Below are 24,955 nucleotides of genomic sequence, written 5' to 3'. Positions count from 1 at the left end.
GCCCTCACCTATTTGACTCTGGAGAGGGTTTAAAGATTCTCGGGGCCAGCCTGAGCTCCTGGCCGGGCCTAGGCCAATGCCCTTTAGGTAAAGATCCTCATGAATTTACTTTGAGACCTAGTATGGTGGGTCTATGAGGGTGCTGTGACTCTATCACCCATGTTAACCTAACAGCCCTAGATACACAAAGCCAATGAAAGGCCTTCTGGGAATTGCTGACCCTATGATACATTTACCATCATAGTCACATATCACGTCATATATCATTGTTTATCATTTCTCAGGTTTCACACCATGTCCATCATGATTGCGGTGGACATTTTGGGCTGCACAGGAAGTACAGAGGAGAGGGCGGCATTGCTCCACAAGACCATTCAACTAGCGGCCGAGCTGAAGGGCACGCTGGGGAACCTGTATAGCTTCGCAGCTGTGATGAACGCATTGGAATTGGCACAGGTACATCAGCTGTCTTCTCTGCCAGCTTCCTGCCATTGTCCATTATCTTCTCTGGCCTCTTAGACAATGCTTTATAGCCAGATATGGTGCCGTCACATCACTCTTATGTGACCACAGACATCAGCCAGTGTCACACTGCTGAAAGCGAATTAGCTGCTAGTTAAAGGGGTATTCCTATCATCATGCTATACCACATCATCTAAACCCACAATGAAAATATAGAGCAGGGGGTAGGGAACCTTGGCTCTCCAGCTGTTGCAATACTACAACTCCCATCATGCCTGGACAGCCAAAGCTAAAGCTTTGTCTGTCCGGGCATGATGGGAGTTGTAGTTTTGCAACAGCTGGAGGGACAAGGTTCCCTACCCCTGCTATAGAGAATGGAAGAATGATATCTCTATTAAGAGAATCTGTTCACAGCGCATTAAAGTTACTCTCCTATAACATGCCGAATGCTGGCAGAGTGAGCGATAATGTAATGGTTCCTATCAGATGTCACATTTGTAAGTTGTCGGGGTGGGGGGTCATATGTAATCAGGTCAATGGGCCCTCCTGCCAGCTATATTATTGGCTCGGAGGAAATGGTGCTATAACCCAGCAAGATTAATGAATCCTCCACACGTGGCGTAACAAAGACTGACTGTTTCTCCTCCATCCATCTCCAGATCTCAAGACTAGAACAGACGTGGATTGCCTTGAGACAGAGACACACAGAGGGAGCCATATTGTATGAGAAGAAACTGAAACCTTTCCTGAAAAGTATGAATGAAGGAAAAGGTAATACATTTATTTCCCAATTGGCTGACTTTGTTTTAAGCGCTGAGTTGGCACAACATGGTGTGAAGGTAGCGTCAGATATGGCGGATTTATTCAGAGACGTGCACCATTTACTTAAAGTGGTTGTCCAGGCTTAAAAATTTGGCCACTTTCTTCCAGAAACAGCACCACTCTTGTCCTCAGTTTGGGTGTGCGGTATTACGGCTTAGTTCTAGAAGTAAATGGAGCCGAATGGTAATACCACACACAACCTGAGGATAGGGGTGGCGCTGTTTTTGCAACAAAGTAGATTTGCTTTTTATCTAATCCTCCATAACTCCTTTAAGACTAGTGTATTCATTCACTGGTTAATCCCCTTCCCCCCATTAATCTCTATTACTTTGATTGTATCAGTGACTAAACAGTATGAATCTTTATTGTCTTTTGTACAGAGAGTCTCCCGCTGAGTAACACCACCTTCCCTCATATCATCCCGCTCATCACCCTTCTGGAGAGAGACTCCCCTTTGTTGGATAGCGGAGAGCCCTGGGACAGCATTGACAATGGAGTAGAAGTGGTCATGTCTCATCTAGAAGCTGCCAGGATGGTGGCGCATCACGGGGGCCTGTACCGCACCAATGCTGAAATGAGGCTACAAGGTGAGAAATACATCCTTATGGGTACATTGGTTTCTTAAAACATGATTGATAACAATATGGCCACCGTTACACCTCCAGCATGGGGGGCTTTATGTAGAACTACATAAGATTCTCACTCTATGAAAGTTGCAGTGGCGGCCACATTGGTTGCCTCCGTGTTTAATGGCCGGCGTGGTCCTTATTGCCTGTCTGATGGTGTCTCTTTCTCGACTCCACAGGCTTCCATCCCCGATCGGATCTCATGGAGGTCTCCAGCACTGAATTCCAGATGCGGATGCTATGGGGCAGTCGGGGAGCAGCTGGAAGTCAAGCCGAGAGGTACGACAAGTTTGATAAAGTTCTCACCGCTCTCTCACACAAGCTGGAACCGTCCGTGCGCTTCAGCGAGTTATAACAAAGATCCCGCTGATAGAGACTGGAAAACAAAGGGATGAAACGTGTCCAAAGCAATGAAAGAAAGAGAGAATAAAAGAAAAAAGAGAGACTTCTTACGGAGGAAATATAGCACTTTTTATGACTTCTCTGAGGGGGGGAGGGGGCATTGATATATCGCACCGCAGTGCATGCTGGGTCTTGTGACATGGAATGGGTTAAAATTCCAGGGAAGATGACTGCATCATATGCTTATTGATTCAAAAAGAACAATCTGACACCATGGGTGGCTTTTATATGGGATCTAGCGTTCTAGATCCATGTGTACCGGCTTACCAGCCATGCCAAATCTGCAAGAGGACAGGAGACAAAGAATATGCACGAGGATGGAAAGAACTGCTGGTCCTATGATAGGGACTGTATCGCCACCTAGTGGGTTAGTTACGTTCTCGCTTAATGCCGTTTTATCATCCAATGTTCATGAAACCGAAGCACATCGATACAAGAAAACCCACCTACTGCAATAACATGGACTACTGACATCACTGACCTATCCGTACATAAGAGACTATAATTTTATAGAACTGGAAACATTTTACTGTATATTTTCAATCTATCGGAAAAGCTATAAAGAAAGGTTATCAATAATCCCTACGTAACCTATTGGTTTATAATGTAACCCCCCCAGTAAGGCAGGTATATTTTTATATAAAACCTAACATAAAAGATAACTTTGGTCCGACCCTCCTACAACATTAGCGCAGTGAACCTGGGCCGTGGCTCCATTCTTCACCACACTGCAACTTTAACAACAAGGGAGGGAAAAATGGGTCTTCCAAAATGAACAGCAAGTAAGTGATAGGGTCTCCTGGGTGGAGAGTGCAAATGTTGGGGTGTATGTAGAGCAGGCGAGTCAAACTCAGGCCCTCCAGCTGTTTTAGAACTACAATTCCCATCATGCCTGGACAGCCAAAGCTACATAAATTATAGTGTTGTAACAGCTGGAGAGCCTGAGTTTGACACATGTGATGTAGAGATAAAGCAGATAGGGACCAAATCAAATTGCCTCCGTTTGGCACAGGGCTTCCCGTTTTTACTGCCAGGGGTCATGCCGCTGTTCTCTGTGACAAGTAAGGAGGGTAAAAAAAAAATGGCAGCGGTGTAGTAGGATCCATGGCCTGATCCCCAGTGCCAGCTCAATAACCAATCATACGGCTGCTTTCATAGTCTTATGTGCACTATAAAATTGATTGGAAGAATCTGATTGGTCCTTACACATATAATGGGCGGAGGGGGGGGGGTAAAGTCTTTGCACATCTGTACATATGTGACGTTACAATGTGTCATCTCAGTGTTGTGAAGATTTCTAGTTTTCTTCAAGAAAAGATCTGAGCCGCTGCCAGCCCCCCCACCGTGAACGTATAGACTGTATACTTACCTCTAAAGTGGCCGTCACTTTTAGAACAATGAATGTCAATTGCTGTGTGTATAGAGATATGACTTCCCTTTGTAGATAGTCCCAGTCTGTAAATATCTGCTCTCGCCTCAGATCAGTGTACAGAGCCGTCCGCCATTGATTTCAGCTCATTTGTAAATAAATGGATTGATGTAAAACGCTTTTGTGTGACTGGTTTCCTGTATCCACAGCCGCCCACAGCATGTCAGTACAGTAGTGCAAAGATTTAAACAGTTTCCTTACTTCGGGCAACAAAATGAATGAAGATGTCGGGAGTTCCAAACTTCGTTCTGTAGATCGGACAGGTGTAAATGCCCCCTAAATCGGTCAGCTTATCGGGAGGTGATGATCCCCTGGGAGCACCAACAGAATAAAGCTAAAAAGCTGCCACTAATGTTCTGTCAAGCATCTGTCGCCATCTTGTGTCCAGTGTTAGAACTGCAAGTTGCCTGCTGTCAGCCGTAATAATCCCAACAGCAGAGCTGTCGGCCATACAATAATTCTGCCAGCATTCAGCTACTCACATTACAAAGCAGTGACCACTATGATATGTACTATGGGGGGTTTTATATATTTTTATTCAATTCATTATACTACATTATAAGAAAATGCAATCTTCTTTCCAGAAACACATAGGATGGATGTGAAGTGCTGTGCTGAGCGATTATACTGATGCCATGAGCACTAAGAACTATATGCAGGGATAATAGTCTAAACTTCTCCTTTTATATTTATTATTGGAATTATTAATTCCAAGATGACATGATTTTACTGGACAGGCCTGATCTTCATTTCCGAAAACTTATATGAGTAGTTATAGCCCTTCCCGCTGCTCCAGTTTATGCCATCGGCATAGGAGGTGTGCGCCCCCGCCAGGTAGAGCCCATTTAGGTTTGCATGGTGGCAGCTGCCATACCACCAGCCTCCTTTGTACAGGGTGGCACAATGTTCTTGAGTTGAATCTTTATCCTTTGTGGAGAATGGCATGCCTATATGAACATCCATAGAATCACCTGGAAGGATCAACATCAATCATTGTGAACTCTGATAAAGCTGTCTTATAGTGCTTAAAGAACTACTACATCTTCTAAGTTCTATATACATAGTCCCTTTATTGTGTGATATTTGGGATTTTAAAGATTATTATGACAACATTTATTATTTAGATTTAAAGGGGTTGTCCAGCAAAAATCTTTTTCTTTCAAATCATCTGGTGTCAGAAAGTTATATAGATTTGTAATTCTATTTAAAAAATCTACAGTCTTCCGGTACTTATCAGCTGCTGTATATCCTGCAGGAAGTGGTGTATTCTCTCCAGTCTGAATCAATGCTCTCTGCTGCCTCCTCTGTCCATGTCAGGAACTGTCCAGAGCAGCGGCAAATCCCATAGAAAACTTCTCCTGCTCTGGACAGTTCCTGTCATTGACAGAGGTGGCGTCAGAGAGCACTGTGTCAGACTGGAAGGAATGCACCACTTTCTGCAGGACATACAGCAGCTGATAAGTACTGGAAGACTGGAGATTTTTTTAAATAGAAGTAAATTACAAATCTATATAACTTTCTTAAATCAGTTAATTTAAAAGAAAAAGATTTTTGCCAAAGTACCCTTTTAAGGATTTCCAATATCTCTATATCTATCAATGTGACTGACCTGAGTTGCCTTCTGCATAAGTGCCAAGTAATTTATATTTCTCCTCTTCTCCCAAAACCTTGAAGGATAAATACTTGGCATAATGTTTTGTATTCTCAAAATCCTGAAGATCAATGCGCATTTCCCATTTACCTGCAGGAAGGTATAGATAAATCATATATATGTGTGTGTGTGTGTGTGTATATATATATATATATATATATATATATATATATATATATATATATATATACACACACACAAAATCAGGGTATTGATGCAAATCTAATGGCAGCCAGAAGTGAGATAACTTGTCACCTGAGGATGTCAGCATATGAAGATTGTCATTTCCCAACCAGAACTCATTGAGACTGCTGCCAAATCCCTTCTTGTAGGAATCCCAGTCACGGAAAAAGTCAACAGAGCCATCCCAGCGCCTCTGGAATACCTGATATATATATGTACCATACAGTCATATACTCCATATTACTACAGGAATATGATAGTCATTAGAATAGGAGAGCACTTACAATCCAGCCTCCCCCGTCAGTATGGAGGTCACACAGGACCCTCAGAGGCTTCTGACCCGCTGGGTATATGGTGTACCAGCCACTTAGGACCTCACCCTGCTCCAGTAACTCCTTGCAGTTTTTTGCAGCTTAGAGGAAGAGACAGAGGATGATTACATACTGTATATGCAATATATACAAAATATGCAGCCCAGCATACGATTTGCTTTCCCTACAGCCTGGTTGCACTGGTGGCTCATGGTGAGGTGTCAGAAATCACTACCCCTAGATCATGGGTCTCCAAACTGCAGCCCTCCAGCTGTTGCGAAACTACAACTCCCATCATGCCTGGACAGCTAAAGCTTTGGATTTGGCTGTCCAGGCATGATGGGAAATGTAGTTTTGCAACAGCTGGAGGGCAGCAGTTTGGAGACCCATGCCCTAGATCCTTCTCCTCTGAAGTCTTTGGTAACACAGAACTGCCGATATGATGATCTGTTCAGCGTTAACTACTTACCATACACCGAGTCAGATCCAGAGTCACCTTTCTCTCCTGTTTTAGAGAAAATACAAGGTGTTCTTTTACTATATGTCATTGTTTATTACTGCCTGATGGCTTGCTCCATTTTTTTTTTATATAAATGGCCCCTAATGTATTGGAATTGCTGGACCACTTACCTTTTTGCCCCTTCTCACCTTTGGACCCTTCTGCACCTATATCAAGGTAAAAAAAGAAATCCATTATGGAGAAGATTTATCAGCATCTCACACTATGCCCCTCTCCTTTAATAAGATTTTTTTACCTCATTGGAAGGGTTGCCGTACATTATACTACATTGGGTGGCACATTGCATTAAGGGGAGTTGCAGTGCATCGTACCCCATTAAGGAGGGGTCACAGGGTAGGGTGGCGCTAATGATGGGGTGCTTGCCTCAGACGGCAGAGAACACAGAATCTGCCCTGGCTACGCCTCTGGAATAACTTGTATATAGGGAAATTAATATTTTCAGATTCTATATAGTCTGACACTTTATCACTTACCTGTTAGACCGGGAGAACCGAGCTTTCCCGCAATGCCCTGAAGACCCTTTTCTCCTAAATAAAAAGTTGTCTAATTTTAGCTACAATCGTTGCATCACTAATATATATATATATATATATATATATATATATATATATATATATATATACACACACAAACCCACGCACCAATATACTCCATAGGAATAAATAGAAAAAATTTGCAATCTTTTAGAAACATCCACAAAGTGTTGCCAAGCTACTGGGGGTCCACCAAGGTTCTGGAAGCTAAGAGGTTCTGAATAGAGATGAGCGAACCTCCAGCATGCTCGAGTCCATCCGAACCTGATCGTTCGGCATTTGAATAGCGGTGGCTGCTGAAGTTGGATAAAGCCCTAAGGCTATGTGGAAAACATGGATATAGTCATTGGCTGTATCCATGTTTTCCAGACAACCTTAGAGCTTTATCCAAGTTCAGCAGCCACCGCTAATCAAATGCCAATCGTTTGGGTTCGAATGGACTCGAACCCGAACCCGGTTCGCTCATCTCTAGTCCTGAACTACTCTCTCAAGCTAGAATCACTAACAAAAAACCTTGTCTTGAAGCTCTGTCCCTCACGCTAGGGCAAGGTGTCTGTAATTCCTGGACTCGGTGGTATGGGTCCTCGGACATCCCTCGGCAACTAACTCTACAGGCTTTATTCTTCAGAAAGAACGAATATCTGTACAGAGGGGTAATCCTTCTTTCTGGGGAGATTCCTGGCTTGCCATGTATTCCCAGTCACGCTATAAGGCCCCGTTCCCACTGAGCAAAACTAGCGGAATTCTCCGCCGCGGAATGCCGTTAGCCTCCCACTCATAATGGGAGTCTATGGGAGGCCCGCACTCCTGCCCTGTCCGCGCTGAAGAATGAACATGTTCATTCTTCAGCGCGGACAGAACAGGAGCGCGCGCCTCCCATAGACTCCCATTATGAGCGGGAGGCTAACGGCATTCCGCTAGTTTTGCTCAGTGGGAACGGGGCCTTATAGAGTAAAACCCTGGTGGGACCAGAGGGCTACTTTGCATATTCCTGTTCCCAGAATTCCCAGTGGAGCACAAAGGGCCTGTAAGTCTTCAGACACCTTTATGATGCTCTCCTCGAGGGGGAATATTACTTCTTTAGTCACAAGGCTAGCTCCAAGCTTCTAAAATACTGATGTGAGCCAGTAAATCAGCTGGGCTGTGGAGGCAACGCCCCGTTACATAAAGCCCTGCCCACTTTTTTTTTTACAAACCTGCTGCCAATTTGGCACTAATAAGCTATGTATGAATATTGGCTATTAAACCATTCAGGCATAAACTGATTCATACATCCCCCTCCTTATCTATATATTTCTTTTATTATAATAATAATTATTATTATTTATTATTATTATTCTCCCCAAGCCCCTTTTACCTTTTTCTCCAGGTAATCCAGCTTCTCCTTTTTGTCCAGGAGATCCAGGAAAGCCCGGACACCCTCTGAGTATGGACAGCTTGTCAGAGTCTCCAATTCCTATAACCTTCACCTCTGTGACCAAACATGTGGAAAAGCACAGTCCATGAATACATACTTTCCCATACGCTACGTACTCATTTCTAAATAACCCTATTATAGCTGTGAGCTCCATATTCTTATCATACAGAGATGCAAATCTCCAGCGTAGATATAGATTTAAAATTCTATAAACAGGTGTGTGTTAGCAAAGACTTTAGAAGAGGAGGATTTAGGAGCAGTGATTTTTGCAGTCCAGAGAAAAAGCAAATTTTATGCTGGGCTATATAGGGCTGTTTATATATAATAATATGCTGAGCTGTATATATATATAAAATTATATTCTGGGCTGTATATATATATAAAATGGTATGCTGGGCTGTATAGCTACAGGTATAACCAGTAGGAAGATGAAGACTGTGATCCTGCTGTATACAGCTCTAGTGACATCACATCTGGAATACTGTGCCCAGTTCTGTAGACCTCACCTACAAAAACATACTGATAACCTCTCCATATTCTGTTCAGCCATTTGTAATCCATTGATGCTGGTTTTAATATATTAAAGTTACTGCTTAGTTGGTGAATTTGCTCATCCAAGGTCTACACACTATAGAGATATCCAGTACAGCTACTATGGGGCCCTTGAAGTAGGGGGTCTCATTCTGGGGAACCTATACAAGGCATTCCCTCTCCATGCACATTGCACTAAGCTGACAATAACCTAATGTATAAAGTGGCCTCCTGACCCTCCCCTGATGGTATATGTACAAGTGCTTGACCCTTATGGTCTATGGGTGATGTATAGCGGGGTCTTTCTCCCTATTAGGAATACATGCTGATCTGACATATATAGGGGAATCTGAGGAGACAGCCAACAGCTATGTAATATATATAGCCAGCTTTAGAAACAAGTCTGGAGAATCTTCCTACCCTGGACATCTACAAGTTCTATCTGCCGTGTGTGAATACAGTCTAAGGCTATGTTCAAACTATGTAAAAGTACGGCCGGAACACTGCCTTTCCTGCTATGGGATCCCGTCTGGATCACGGAACGGCCGGTCATATATACGTAGTGTGAACATAGCTTAAGTGTAGAAAGGGCTCACCTGGGCAGGAATTGTCAGAGCCAGAGAGAGCGGCTGCCATTAAGATCCCAGCGAACCGTAACACCCACATGATGAGCTATAGCTTCTTTGTCTCCAAGATCCAGGGGTGTTAGGAGCAGGTCCTCTTATAGACGTCGCCCTGTCCCCTCCTCTGCTTATTCCGTCATTAGGAGATACAGAACACAAGACCATCCTAGAAATAGATCACAGATATCATAGCTATCACATGATGTGAAGTGCAATAGAAACAACGCCACGGCAATGTATAGAGAAGGGGGCACTAGTAGGCCGGGATTCCTACTGGAAACCATCTAGGAGCCCAGAATTTGTGAGCAGGTGAACTTACATGTGTATAATAGGCAATAGCGGAGTACACTGTACTCCCCCCTTCATATGTGATAATACCCAGGGCAGAGAGCAGATTCCTGGCCGCATACCTGTCAGCAGACAGACGTGTTATGTCATAATATCAGCCTCAGCAAAGTCCATTGAGAACCCTTAAAGGGGTACTCCGGAAAAAATCTTTTTCTTTCAAATCAACTGGCTTCAGAAAGCTATACAGATAAGTAGTTTATTTCTATTTAAAAATCTCCAGTCTTCCAGTACTTATCAGCTGCTTTATGTCCTGCAGGAAGTGGTGTATTCTTTCCAGTGTGACACACTGCTCTCTGCTGCCACCTCTATCCAGGTTAGGAACTATCCAGAGCAGGAGCAAATCCCCAATTGATTACAAGTACTAATTTACCTCTTTCCGTGCCTGCGGTGAGCGGCGGGACCACCACCGGCTCCGGAACTTCGGGAGCTGACACGCCACAACCGAGCAGATGGACTGGATGGATGCTCAGCCAGTCAGTGACTGGGGCAGGACACTGCTCCAATCACTGATTGGCTGAGCAGCCACTCCATCAGCCAGGATACAAAAGGGGAGGACCCTGAAACGTAGTGGCGTCTGACATCACTGCCCTGGTTCACAGAGAGTGAGAGTCTCCTACTGACTGCGTTTGTCGATAAGCGCTGCACTAGCAGCATACAGACCAGATCCCGGCCTGTCCTAAACACTGTGGTGATGTATTGGTTTCCATGTTTATGAACAAGCTGTCTCACCAATTAGCATCAGGATTTTCTAGTTTCTGAACATCATATTGATATCTGATCAGTCTTATGGAGAGAGTTAATGGGTTTAAAGCGACTCTGGGTCTGTTCGGCAGATGATGCAGTTATTGTCCTAAAAAACAACTTTTAAACTTGCAGCCCCAATGGCCGGGGCTTAGAATATCTGTGCCCTAACTTTGTACCACCCTCTTCATCATTAAGAAATGCCACTGGAACATTTTCTCCTGTCTGAACATTGCACAGGTGCCTTAACGATCCAGCCCATGTGATGTGCTCACACAGGTGGGGAATAGGAGACAATCTGCCTGGAGCATTCCTAATGATGAGGAGGGCAGGGAGGAGGGACAGAGAGGGTGTGCCAGCCTAATGTATACACAATCTAGGCCACAGCCGTTGGGCACAGGGCTGCCAGTTTAAAAGTTGTTTTTTAGGACAATAACAGCATCACCTGCCGAACGCACCCCAGGACAGATCTTGAATTAAAAGCAGCTATCTGAAGGTACTAGTAGTTTTTTTTTGGGGGGGGGGGGGGTCAGATTGTGGGTACAGAGTCACTTTAAAAAGGAGAAATCTCAATCTTTCCTTTATGACCTGTTCTCTGTTTATAGTGTTCCTGGCTTTGGCTACAAAAATCTGTCAGAAAAATCCGTCTGTGTAAATGCACCATTAGGGCCCTATTACACCAACAGATTACCAAAAAGATTTTTAAAAGCCAAAGCCAGGAATGCATTTTTAAAAGCAGAGAAATCTCTATCCTTTATAACCATTTCTCTGTTCATAGTCCGTTCCTGGCTTTGGCTCAAAAAAATCTGTCAGATAATCTGTTGGTGCAATAGGGCCCTTCCCACATTTACTGTACATTAACACATGCAGCTGAAACCAGACCCTCCTGCTGTAACCAATAGCCATATGGCCAATAATCCTGGTAACAGCACATGACTACTGAAATGGGAGCCTGATTGCAGCCACATGCATTTCTCTACATGTAGAAACACTTGAAGGAGAGCAAGGAGAAGTATCACTGACACCGGCTGCTTCCTAAGGGCATGTACTAACATGTATAATATCTCAGGGGGATCAGTATCTCAGCACTAGTGATATGTAGCTGTGCCAGGACAGGGATTGTACAGCCCTGCAGTTCCCGACATGGCCATTAATGGCAGCAGAGGACCCAGTCACCCCTTACTGCTTCCAATCACACCAATCTTGCTGGAGCACTTAGAAATTTTAATTCATATGCTTATGTAGAGATCCATTTACACAGAAAGATTAATCTGCCAGAGATTTGAAGCCAAAGCCAGGAATGGATTTGAAAAAAGGAAAAATATCAGGCTTTCCTTTATTACCTGTTCTCGGTCTATAGTCTGTTTCTGGTTTTGGCTTCAAATCTTTGGCAGATAATCTTTCTGTGTAAATGGACCCTGAGAGTTTAAACCACGGTTTGTTGTTTCCAATATTAATTTTATTCTTGTTTTATAACTCACGTTTCTTTTGCATGGGACTGCTTGGGCTTGTGTTGGGTGTGCATACAACTAGAAGTAGTGACCCCCTCAATCAGCAATAGAGTCTTTATTTACAAATGTTCTCAATAAAAACAGGAAAGAAAGTGAGCGCAGGTGGCCCTGGTGAGGTAGAAGGTTACAGGGTAAGTAAGGCAGAGGTTAAGGCAGAGGCTACAGGGGCCCAGGTAAGGCAGAGGCTACAGGGGCCACAGGGGCCCAGGTAAGGCAGAGGCTACAGTACTCACAGGGGCCCAGGTAAGGCAGAGGCTACAGTACTCACAGGGGCCCAGGTAAGGCAGAGGCTACAGTACTCACAGGGGCCCAGGTAAGGCAGAGGCTACAGTACTCACAGGGGCCCAGGTAAGGCAGAGGCTACAGTACTCACAGGGGCCCAGGTAAGGCAGAGGCTACAGTACTCACAGGGGCCCAGGTAAGGCAGAGGTCACAGGGGCCCAGGTAAGGCAGAGGCTACAGTACTCACAGGGGCCCAGGTAAGGCAGAGGCTACAGTACTCACAGGGGCCCAGGTAAGGCAGAGGCTACAGTACTCACAGGGGCCCAGGTAAGGCAGAGGTCACAGGGGCCCAGGTAAGGCAGAGGCTACAGTACTCACAGGGGCCCAGGTAAGGCAGAGGTTACAGTACAATTCTCACACATTTCATAACTTCTTCCTGCTCCATCCAGTCTATGCGGTCAGAACATGATTTAATAGACAAACTTAAAATCCACAGCTACAAAAATGGCTGGAAATCTGTGTACAGCGCTACAGAATGTGTCAGTGAAACCCCTAACTTGCTGCACTGCAATCAATGGGTCATGTGGGCAACGTGTCCTCCATCGAGACGTTCTCCAGAGCCGTCCCTTCTATACACTGGAGTCCTCTGTGACGCACGGGTCTTTTGTGGTCGGAGCTCCTTGTTCACCATTATTAAGGGGAGACTCTTCCTCCCGGCTATGTTCATCAGGTGTAGACAATGCTCTGTCCCCGCAGATCGCGCAGCATTGTCGGTTCTCTATGAAATCAAGGATTTTACTGGGTGGGAAAGAAAAAATAATCAAATCCAGCTCCCAGATCCCCATACAGTGCAACCTGCAAATACACTGATCAGGCTCATGTCCTAGGGTATTATTACTCACAGCTGGGCGTTAGCTACAAGTCCCAGTCTGGACAATACTCTGTGAGCTAAATCTATGTGCAGAAGCATCCTGTCTACTACTTACAATGCATCAGGTCGGCAGTCACTGCATATAGCATGGGGTCTGCCCACACCTGCCGGCTACCTGTCCGGGGTCCACGCCCCATAACACAATGACGGGGTGCCATTCCGTTACTACAGCCGTAACTAGGCCTCTGTGCCAGCTGTAGTGCCACCGCAGCCTGTACAAGCAGAGAACTTGATGGGTCGATACTATATACATATAAGCACTAATCTATAAGCACTCTTTGGTCATATATCACATAAAATGAACAAAATGGGGCAACACGGGCTCCTCTGCCACCAACATTTCAGTTGGGAACAGACCAGCTATACAGAGCAGAGTCACGTCCCCCGGGGTACTGTATATTCTTATATACAGTACCTAGTGGGGAAAGCTGGACGTCGCTATAGCACAGTATAGCACTGTCTCCACAGTGAGTGTTTCTTTCAGTAAGTCACAAAGAGCCATATATGATGATCCAATATTACCTGCAGTTATAGATGACAACAAAGATGAGGAAGACAAAGCCAGTTATACCGAAGATGATGCCGAGGACGCTGCCGATGCTCAGACCACACATGTCGCCTAAAGTGTAAATATAAAAGAGCAGAATAGAGCAACACCGCCTCATACACACCCTCCAGTATCACCCACCGCCTCATACACACCCTCCAGTATCACCCACCGCCTCATACACATCCTCCAGTATCTCACCCACCGCCTCATACACATCCTCCAGTATCTCACCCACTGCAGTATCACCCACTACCTCATACACAGCCTCCAGTATCAACCACCACCTCATACACAGCCTCCAGTATCAACCACCACCTCATACACAGCCTCCAGTATCAACCACCACCTCATACACAGCCTCCAGTATCAACCACCGCCTCATACACAGCCTCCAGTATCACCCACCGCCTCATACACAGCCTCCAGTATCACCCACCGCCTCATACACAGCCTCCAGCATCACCTACCGCCTCATACACAGCCTCCAGCATCACCCACCGCCTCATACACAGCCTCCAGCATCACCCACCGCCTCATACACAGCCTCCAGCATCACCCACCGCCTCATACACAGCCTCCAGCATCACCCACCGCCTCATACACAGCCTCCAGCATCACCCACCACCTCATACACATCCTCCAGCATCACCCACCACCTCATACACAGCCTCCAGTATCACCCACCACCTCATACACAGCCTCCAGTATCACCCACCACCTCATACACAGCCTCCAGTATCACCCACCACCTCATACACAGCCTCCAGTATCACCCACCACCTCATACACAGCCTCCAGTATCACCCACCACCTCATACACAGCCTCCAGTATCACCCACCACCTCATACACAGCCTCCAGTATCACCCACCGCCTCATACACAGCCTCCAGCATCACCTACCGCCTCATACACAGCCTCCAGCATCACCCACCGCCTCATACACAGCCTCCAGCATCACCCACCGCCTCATACACAGCCTCCAGCATCACCCACCGCCTCATACACAGCCTCCAGCATCACCCACCGCCTCATACACAGCCTCCAGCATCACCCACCACCTCATACACATCCTCCAGCATCACCCACCACCTCATACACAGCCTCCAGCATCACCCACCGCCTCATACACAGCCTCCAGCATCACCCACCACCTCATATATATCCTCCAGTATCACCCACTGCCTCACATCCTCCAGTATAACCCACCGCCTCATATACATCCTCCAGTATCTCACCCACCGCCTCATATACATCCTCCAGTATAACCCACCACATCATATACATCCTCCAGTATCACACCCACTGCCTTATACACATCCTCCAGCATCACCCGCCACCTTATACACATCCTCCAGCATCACCCGCCACCTTATACACATCCTCCAGCATCACGACTCCTGTTCATCATTCACACCAAATACCGTTCAACAGACCTCCAGCTTTGTTTTTGGGGTCACATTTCTGACCAGCCCTGTTTCCTGGCTCCGCACTGGTCGGACCAGCCCTGTTTCCTGGCTCACTGGTTGGACCGGCCCCGTTTCCTGGCTGCTCACTGGTCGAACTGGCCCAGATTCTTAGCTCCAGACTGATTGGATTGGCCCTGATTCTTGGCTCCTCACTGGTTGTCAGCTGGACATCACATCCTAGAAAGCAAACACAGGAGGACAAATACACACTACACGTTATATGGGAGACTGCAGAGCGAACGGCAGACATGGTTTTGCACTCTATGGGCTCAGTGTCACTTGTATATCCTGAGGGGACATTCAGGAACAGACTTTTCTTTAATACTCTGTGCTGATGGGAAACGATTGACCATTTGTAATCTGGATAGATTTCCTGATCTACAGGATTCTATTAGGCATGGACACCTTTCATGTTTTTTCCTGAAGGGTGTCCATGCCATAAAACAGGTCTGGACGTTATAGAGCAGGGATGGGGAGCCAGCGGCCCTCCAGCTGTAGCAAAACTACAATTCCCAGCTCTAGCTTTGGCTGTCCAGGCATGATGGGAACTGTAATTTTATAACAGCTGGAGGGCCTGAGTTTAACAACCTGTGTTATAGAACATGTCCTATTTTTTTCTGGAATTCTGGCTCGGGTGTCAATTTAAAACCCTATGGGGGCATCCAAAATTCTGGACAGCTCCGGATGCGCTGCCTGCCAGAGCAAGCCAGCACTAGTGCCCTAGTATGTGCCACTGAAGTCTTTGTTGCAGTGTTTTGTACCCGTATATGAATCCCTACTTATCAGGAACACGTACAGTTAAATGCAGCACTGTGTTTGACAGGGTGAGGAGCCATTGGCTCCAATCAATCGTGGCTGGAGGTATAATGCTGCCCCCCCCCTCAGAAACACACGTATATGGGTTAGTGGTCCCTCAACACACGATATTAATTGGTTCCAGGAGGACCATTGTATGTTACCAAAACGCTATGGAAAACTGGTAATTAGTTCTAAATCCCCAAAAATGAGAAAACGAAAATTCTAAGGAAAATAAGCAGCTAACTAATATGGATACAGCAAGTCCTTACATATAACAGTCAGAAAGAGCTGCAAGAGACTAAATTACTTTCTACGTGGGGGACTGGAGCGTTTTCAGGTCCTGTACAGACAACTCAGGGTCCCAGAAAAATAAAATGAAGACGCCCTCACATGATGCAACTCATGCTGGCCCAGATAAAGAGAAGCACAGGACATGTAGTATCACAGTGTACTGTAGAGAGGAGATACACACAGCAGTACAGGACATGTAGTATCACACTATACTGTAGGGAGGAGATACTAGACACACACAGCAGTCCAGGACATTAGTATCTCCTCTCTCCAATAAAGTGTGATACTACGACACACAGCGGTACAGGACATGTAGTATCACACTATACTGTAGAGGAGATACTAGACACACAGCAGTACAGGACATGTAGTATCACTATACTGTAGAGAGGAGATACTAAACACACAGCAGTCCAGGACATTAGTATCTCCTCTCTCCAATAAAGTGTGATACTACATGTCCTGTACTGCTGTGTGTGTCTAGTATCTCCTCTACAGTACAGTGTGATACTACATGTCCTGTACTGCTGTGTGTCTAGTATCTCCTCTCTTCAAGTGTGATACTACGATACACAGCAGTACAGGACATTTCGTATCACACTATACTGTAGAGGAGATACTAGACACACACAGCAGTACAGGACATGTAGTATCACACTGTACTGTAGGGAGGGGATACTAGACACACAGCAGTACAGGACATGTATCACACTTACTGTAGGGAGGAAAAACTAAACAGCCAATCACTGCACTTCACTAATACTGGGATTTTACCAGTAAAATTGCCACTTTCATTGGTCAATTTTTAATAACTTATATTTTATTGAATTTCACACAAAATTACAACAGTACATTGTAAGAAAAACACAGACCGCACTGACAGAGCCGTAAGTACACATCTACATCTTTCCAAACACAATGATAGAGAAGATCAGCTGTTTTTTTAACATGTTCCGCAGATCTAGACTGTCTGTAGTATTAAAGGAGTTATCCAGCGCTACAAAAACATGGCCACTTTCCCCCTCTCGTCTCCAGATTGGGTGGGGGTTTGAAACTCAGTTCCATCGAAGTAAAACCACACCTGAACGGGAGACCAGAGAGGGGGAAAAGTGGCCATGTTTTTGTAGTGCTGGATAAAGTCTATTCTGAAGTTGCAATGGTCCAGGCCATTGTAAATTGAGGGATGACTGTATACATACACTCCTTACAGGGGGGACATGATTGACACAGAAGGGATAGTTGGCATTAGGGATGGAACGAACAGAGTTCGGTTCGGGTTCGTACGAACCCGAACCCTTGGTAATGATTCCCGCTGTCTGCCCGCTCCGTGCATCGGGTGGATCCAGCGGGAGGACCGCCTGGAAAACTGGGATACAGCCATAGCCATAGGCTGTATCCCAGTTTTCCGGGCGGTCCTCCCGCTGTATCCGCCCCATCCGAACCCGAACCTCGGCGGGTTCGGACCATCCCTAGTTCGCATATTGTGTGTGTAATTATATATAATATATTACAAACACACACACACACACACATACCACACACAGTGGTACTTTGGTTTAAGAGTAACTTGGATTAAGAGCGTTTTGGTTTAAGAGCTCACAGTTTTCAAAATTGTGACTTGGTTTAAGAGCATTGCTTTGGTTTAAGAGCTCCCTGTACTGGGTGGGAGGGGAGTGGGGGAGGGGCATCATCTGAAGTCTCCCTCCCCTTCCAAATCATAGCAGATCGACTTCAGGCTGGGGCTTGCATCAGGGGACAGGACTGTGGAGGTAATCTCTCCACAGCTGTAATCTCTCTCTCTCCCTGGACAGAGTGCTGCTATACTGTGCTTATCATATACCCTACTCATTCATTCCTGCAGTCTGTCACTCCTTGTGTTTCCCACCCTCTATTCCTGCACTTACACATTCCTGCCATTCACACTGCTGCTATAATGTGCCTGCACTCACACTCAGCTATACACACTGCTGCTATAATGTTCCTGCACTCACACTCCGCTATACACACTGCTGCTATAATATGCCTGCAGTTACACAGCCAGTGGTTTAGTTATCAGAGGCAGGAAAAGCAGTTGCTATGGGGCCCCTGGGGGGTGGGGGGCCCCGGGATGCACAGGGAAGATAAGAGCCTCCTGTGTCCTTCTGCTTAACCCCTTATTTACTGCAGTATGTAAGTGACCCAGTGTTCTCTTACATGCTGCAACACAAAAAAGGGTTAATATGCTACAATTAGCTCTCTGCCTCACTACTCTGATAATCCCTTTCCTCTGCAGGAGCTCAGAGAACAGAGGTCAGAGGTTATCAGTGCAGGAGTAGTGAAGGAGAGAGCTAATTGTCTTTAGCATATTAACCCTTTTTTGTGTTGCAGCATGTAAGAGAACATTGGGTCACTTACACACTGCAGTTCATGAGGGGTTAAGCAAAAGGTAGTCTGCTCCTGCACCTAAGTATATAACCATGAGGCTCCTAATAGGCTGTTATAGTTCAATACAGTGGATGGACAGAACAAGTAGACATTTGCTTTCTCCTCTGCCAGTCACTGTTGTGGCTGCACACAGGATTCTGCTTCTGGCCACATCACAGCGTGTGTGAGAATATTATATCTATCTATCTATGGGGCGCCATGAATCCTAGCTACACCCCTATACACACTGCTGTATAGAGGTTTCTGCCACCGTCCTCCTGCACAGCACTTCCTGATTGGTCCATGCTGAACACACGCCCCTTCCCCACTGCAGTCATGTGACCACACAGACCTCTGACAGCAGCCCTGCTTCTCTACTCTAGCCTGTTGTACTCAGGGCCGCTTCTGCCATGAGGCAAGAAGAGTTTACTGCTCAGGGCGGCAGAATTTATGGAGGGGCCATAAATTATACTGTCTGCTACACACCACTGACTGCATTGACCCCATGACCTGCAGATGATAACTGGACACAGACGTAGAATGCAAGGAAGTCAGGACTGCAGACACTTTGCAGGTATTGTTATACGTGTCACACATCACTACACTCCAAGTGATCATTACCCCTGAAGAATTGTTTACACTCTGGCGGAATTGGAAACTTTCTGTCTTGTCCTCACCAAGGATGGAAGGTAATGCTGGGACAGGGTGACTTATGGTGGAGCTGGATTGTGTATACAGGATGCACTCATTATTAAAAGCTACAGGTTTTGTGCACACCCGCCTATGATTTTCAATAGGCTGGGGGGGTAATGAGTCAATGTGGGCACGAGGGGGGGGGGGCATTTCAGGTCTTGCTTCAGGCAGCAGAAAACCTATAATCGGCCATGGTTGTACTACGCTACTGCATTATGGGGGATCTGCAGCTCCATCCTGTATCTACAAACTGCTGCTGTTATTTCAGGTTTATGCCCTTACTATACATTATACACCACATGCTGACTGCTATACTGTACAGTAACATAATATCACATATCCACTCTTAATCCAAAGCAAACTTTCCCATAAGAAATCATTGAAATGCAGACAATTGGTTCCACCCCCCCAAAAACAATGATTTATTATTCTGAACAACATGTAAAACAGATGAAACAAACAATCAGAAACAGCAGAATCTGTGATATTATAAGTTACTGTACAGTAATGGAGAGGATGGGAAACACAAGGACGGACAGAGACTGCAGGGAGCATGAAGGAATGAGCAGGAAACATGTGGGCACATACATGCAGCACTCTGTCTGGGGAGAGAGGGATTACAGCTATGGGGAGATTACCTCCACAGTCCTGTCCCCTGATGCAAGCCCCAGCCTGAAGTGGATCTGCTGTGATTTGGAAGGTGAGGGAAACTTCCTGGGTCAGAGTACAGGGCTGTAGACCCCGCTATGCAGACCATGCTCCTCCCCCACTCATCCTCCCACCTAGTACAGGGAGCTCTTAAACCAAAGCAATGCTCTTAAACCAAGTCACAATTTTGAAAAAGTGTGAGCTCTTAAACCAAAACGCTCTTAAACCAAGTTACTCTTAAAACAGTTACCACTGTATTTGTTTTACATGATATTCAGGGGAAAGATCAGAAGCAACATGAGAAAATATTTTACTGATATTCAGGGGAAAGATCAGAAGCAACATGAGAAAATATTTTACTGAAAGAGTAGTAGATACCTGGAACAAACTTCCAGCAGAGGTGGTTGGTAAATGTACAATAACAGAATTTAAACACGCCTGGGATAAACATATATCTATCCTAAGATAATAAGAAAGAAAATACTAGAAGGGCAGACAAGATGGACCCAGTGGTCTTTTTCTGCCAACAATCTATGTTTCTATGTTTCAGGAAAAAAAAAAAAAAAAAAAAAATCATTTTTGGGGTGTGAAACCAATTGTCTGCATTTCAATGATTTCTTATAGGAAAATTTGCTTTAGTGTAAGAGTGACTAGGATACACACACAAACTTCTTACAGGGGGGACACGATAGATACAGAAGGGATAGGTGGCATATATATATATATATATTCCTTACAGGAAGGATACAGAAGGCGCAGACAGTATATACAGCCGTATGGGAGACACTCACCGATCCATCTGTGTGTGATATTCTGAAATATCGGATCCTGAACAAATGGATATACAACCGTGATATCATTGCGACATATAATATAGGTAGCGTCTGTTATGAAGGTCACGCTGCATCCGTTGCTGCTGTTGTCCATCTTTAGATTTGCTGTGTCGTCATTTATTGGAGTGTAGAAACCATCATGCAGGACATAGAAAGAGAATTCAGGTGAACACGGCTCCAGCCACAAAGTGACGTCATCCTGACCTGAAAGGAGAAGAAGAGGTAAGGCCGGGGTCCTCCCTGCACAGGGCAACGCCAAGCCAGCCTGACCCTGGTGACCCTCACCTCACATTCCCAACAGAGAGGCACAGTGACCACCTTTACCCCAAGAGACCATGCCAACTGCAATGTACCATACCCTTACCCCAAGAGACCATGCCAACTGCAATATACCATACCCTTACCCCAAGAGACCATGCCAACTGCAATGTACCATACCCTTACCCCAAGAGACCATGCCAACTGCAATGTACCATACCCTTACCCCAAGAGACCATGCCAACTGCAATATACCATACCCTTACCCCAAGAGACCATGCCAACTGCAATGTACCATACCCTTACCACAAGAGACCATGCCAACTGCAATGTGCCCCCCCTACTCCAAGAGACCATGCCAACTGCAATGTACCATACCCTTACCCCAAGAGACCATGCCAACTGCAATGTACCATACCCTTACCCCAAGAGACCATGCCAACTGCAATGTGCCCCCCCTTACTCCAAGAGACCATGCCAACTGCAATGTGCCCCCCCTTACCCCAAGAGACCATACCAACTGCAATGTGCCCCCCCACCCCAAGACACCATGCCAACTGCAATGTACCATACCCTTACCCCAAGACACCATGCCAACTGCAATGTGCCCCCCCACCCCAAGAGACCATGCCAACTGCAATGTACCATACCCTTACCCCAAGACACCATGCCAACTGCAATGTGCCCCCCTTACCCCAAGAGACCATGCCAACTGCAATGTGCACCCCCCTTACCCCAAGAGACCATGGCAACTGCAATTTACCATACCCTTACCCCAAGAGACCATGCCAACTGCAATGTACCATACCCTTACCCCAAGACACCATGCCAACTGCAATGTACCATACCCTTACCCCAAGACACCATGCCAACTGCAATGTGCCCCCCTTACCCCAAGAGACCATGCCAACTGCAATGTGCACCCCCCTTACCCCAAGAGACCATGGCAACTGCAATTTACCATACCCTTACCCCAAGAGACCATGCCAACTGCAATGTGCCCCCACCCCAAGAGACCATGCCAACTGCAATGTGCCCCCCCACCCCAAGAGACCATGACAGCTACAGTGTACTCCCTTTTACCCAAATAGTCCATGCCAGCTTCAATGTAGCCCCCCTTTTTCCCCAATAGACCACGCCAGCTTCATTGTACCACCCTTTTACCCCAATAGACCATGCCAGCTTCATTGTACCACCCTTTTACCCCAATAGACCATGCCCACTGCAAATTAACCCCCTTTTTCCCCAATAGACCATGCCAGCTTTAATGTACCCCTCTTTTATCCAAATAGACCATGCCAGCTTCAATGTACCCCCCTTTCCTCCTAGAGACCATAAAACAGCAGATTGCCCCTTTCCCCCACATACTATGCCAGCAGTCAATGGAGCAATATAAACACTTTAGCCCCTTGCAGTGGCTGCTCTATATAAGCCGCCCCGTATCCCTGGACCCACCATAGACCCCGTATCCCCCCCCACACACACACTCATGATCCTCCAGGGTACCAGCAATCACAATCCTCACAAGACACAGACAGGTGATAAACTGATATAGGATAAACACTTCAGGCTGGTCACTAAGGGGTTAATAAAGGGGTTAATAAAGGAGTTGTCCAAGGCAAGAAAAAAAAAATCACGTCTGCCCTCTCCGTAACAGCCCCACACGCGTCCACAGGTTGTGGGTGGTATTACAGCACTCCCTCACCGATATGGAAGAGACAGGAGTGTAAGGTGCAGTGTTGGTTATGGAAGAGACGCTCTGTTATTCTTATCCAGGACAATCCCTTTAAATATCTGCTTCCTGTCAACAGCTTCTGTAACTGGTGACAGCACAAAGCCTGTGATGGAACAGGCCCCCCCTCCCTCCCTCCCCGCATCCCCTGATGGAACAGGCCCCCCCTCCCTCCCTCCCCGCATCCCCTGATGGAACAGGCCCCCCCTCCCTCCCTCCCCGCATCCCCTGATGGAACAGGCCCCCCCTCCCTCCCTCCCCGCATCCCCTGATGGAACAGGCCCCCCCTCCCTCCCTCCCCGCATCCCCTGATGGAACAGGCCCCCCCTCCCTCCCTCCCCGCATCCCCTGATGGAACAGGCCCCCCCTCCCTCCCTCCCTCCCCGCATCCCCTGATGGAACAGGCCCCCCCTCCCTCCCCGCATCCCCTGATGGAACAGGCCCCCCCTCCCTCCCTCCCTCCCCGCATCCCCTGATGGAACAGGCCCCCCCTCCCTCCCTCCCCGCATCCCCTGATGGAACAGGCCCCCCCTCCCTCCCTCCCCGCATCCCCTGATGGAACAGGCCCCCCCTCCCTCCCTCCCCGCATCCCCTGATGGAACAGGCCCCCCCTCCCTCCCTCCCCGCATCCCCTGATGGAACAGGCCCCCCCTCCCTCCCTCCCCGCATCCCCTGATGGAACAGGCCCCCCCTCCCTCCCCGCATCCCCTGATGGAACAGGCCCCCCCTCCCTCCCCGCATCCCCTGATGGAACAGGCCCCCCCTCCCTCCCTCCCCGCATCCCCTGATGGAACAGGCCCCCCCTCCCTCCCTCCCCGCATCCCCTGATGGAACAGGCCCCCCCTCCCTCCCCGCATCCCCTGATGGAACAGGCCCCCCCCTCCCCGCATCCCCTGATGGAACAGGCCCCCCCCTCCCCGCATCCCCTGATGGAACAGGCCCCCTACCCCTGGACCACTATCCCACCACCACAGGGTATAGGACAGCAGTAGGGAACCTTGTCTCGCCAGCTGCTGCAAAACTACGACTCCCAGCATGCCTGGTATAGAGCTATAGCTTTGGCTGTCCAGGCATGATGGGAGTTGTAGTTTTGCATTACATCCCTACAGACACAGCTCACACCAGGCTCATACTGACACTTCTATACAAAGATGAGGTGGAACTACAACTCCCAGAATCCCTAACACAAGTTAAACTATAGACACACACAGAACTACAGCGCCCCCATAGGCTGTCAGTGCAGGTGCCAGCAGAACACACAGGACCACAACGCAGACCGTGTGCCGGTACCTTCCGCCATCACCGCCGGGAGGAGCAGGAGCACGACCAGCACCGGGACCGCCGCGCGCACCATCTCAGCCTCACACAGACAGGAGTCCCGGGACCGGAGCCAGACACATGGAGCGGGGAGCGCCGGCTGAACACAAAGCCGCAGCCAATCAGATGATAGAGCGGGCGGGACTGCAAAAAAGAATCAACCAATCACACAGGCGCCACTAGGAGGTGGGCGGGGCGTCTGTCATTATCGGACAGCGAAACAGCTGAAGTGTCACCAATCAATTTAAGAACGCTCTTAAAGGGGAAGTTCACAATTGTTTTCCTTTTAAATCAACTGGTCCCAGCAAGTGTAAATTTGTAATTAACTTCTATAAAAAAAAAATTCTCCAGTCTTCCAGTACTTATCAGTTGCTGTATATCCTGCAGGAAGTGGTGTATTCTCTCCAGTCTGACACAGTGCTCTCTGCTGCCACCTCTGTCCATGTCAGGAACTGTCCAGAGTAGGAGCAAATGCCCATTGAAAACCTCCCCTCCTCTCCTGACTGAAAATAATACACCACTTCCTGCAGGGCATACAGCAGCTGATAAATACTGGAAGATGAGGTTGTTTTTTTTTTTAAATAAAGGAAAATACAAATCTCTGGCACCAGGTCACATCACAATGACCCTATATGGTCACAAAAAGGATCCGACCAACACATTTCCCCGTACAATAGTGCACTATAGTTCATTAGGGATATA

At 47.0% G+C, this 24,955-nt stretch overlaps 3 protein-coding genes across 7 annotated transcripts in view; 1 reads left to right on the top strand and 2 right to left on the bottom strand.

Moving 5' to 3' along the window:
• Positions 1–3,857, top strand: part of SH2D3C (SH2 domain containing 3C) — a 45,945-nt gene extending 42,088 nt beyond the window's left edge. For all 5 annotated transcript variants that reach the window (XM_069943033.1, XM_069943035.1, XM_069943032.1 and 2 more), the window contains 4 exons: positions 285–456; positions 1,122–1,233; positions 1,665–1,871; positions 2,090–3,857. In XM_069943033.1, the coding sequence (XP_069799134.1) occupies positions 285–456; positions 1,122–1,233; positions 1,665–1,871; positions 2,090–2,265 (667 nt within the window). In that variant the 3' untranslated portion in view covers positions 2,266–3,857. The remainder of the gene's footprint in view (positions 1–284; positions 457–1,121; positions 1,234–1,664; positions 1,872–2,089) is intronic.
• A 610-nt stretch (positions 3,858–4,467) lies between these two features.
• On the bottom strand, positions 4,468–9,553 carry LOC138766203 (ficolin-1-B-like). Its single transcript, XM_069943601.1, has 9 exons — positions 9,484–9,553; positions 8,297–8,410; positions 6,880–6,933; positions 6,517–6,552; positions 6,356–6,391; positions 5,860–5,987; positions 5,648–5,777; positions 5,351–5,482; positions 4,468–4,712 (listed from the first exon to the last, which is right to left on the bottom strand). Exons 1-9 carry the CDS (start codon positions 9,551–9,553, stop codon positions 4,468–4,470), a joined length of 945 nt encoding a protein of 314 aa, XP_069799702.1.
• Positions 9,554–12,168: 2,615 nt separating this feature from the next.
• Positions 12,169–24,328, bottom strand: LOC138766204 (uncharacterized). Its single transcript, XM_069943602.1, has 5 exons — positions 24,227–24,328; positions 20,905–21,150; positions 15,248–15,457; positions 13,786–13,882; positions 12,169–13,130 (listed from the first exon to the last, which is right to left on the bottom strand). The coding sequence occupies exons 1-5, from the start codon at positions 24,288–24,290 to the stop codon at positions 12,962–12,964; spliced, it is 786 nt and encodes a 261-aa protein (XP_069799703.1). The 5' UTR covers positions 24,291–24,328; the 3' UTR covers positions 12,169–12,961.
• Between the last annotated feature and the right edge of the window lie 627 nt (positions 24,329–24,955).

Source organism: Dendropsophus ebraccatus, chromosome 10 (genome assembly GCF_027789765.1).
Source record: "Dendropsophus ebraccatus isolate aDenEbr1 chromosome 10, aDenEbr1.pat, whole genome shotgun sequence".
NCBI classification, from domain to species: Eukaryota; Metazoa; Chordata; class Amphibia; order Anura; family Hylidae; genus Dendropsophus; species Dendropsophus ebraccatus.
The sequence above is the reverse complement of the archived record's forward strand: the minus strand, read 5'-3'. Positions and strand labels throughout refer to the sequence as shown.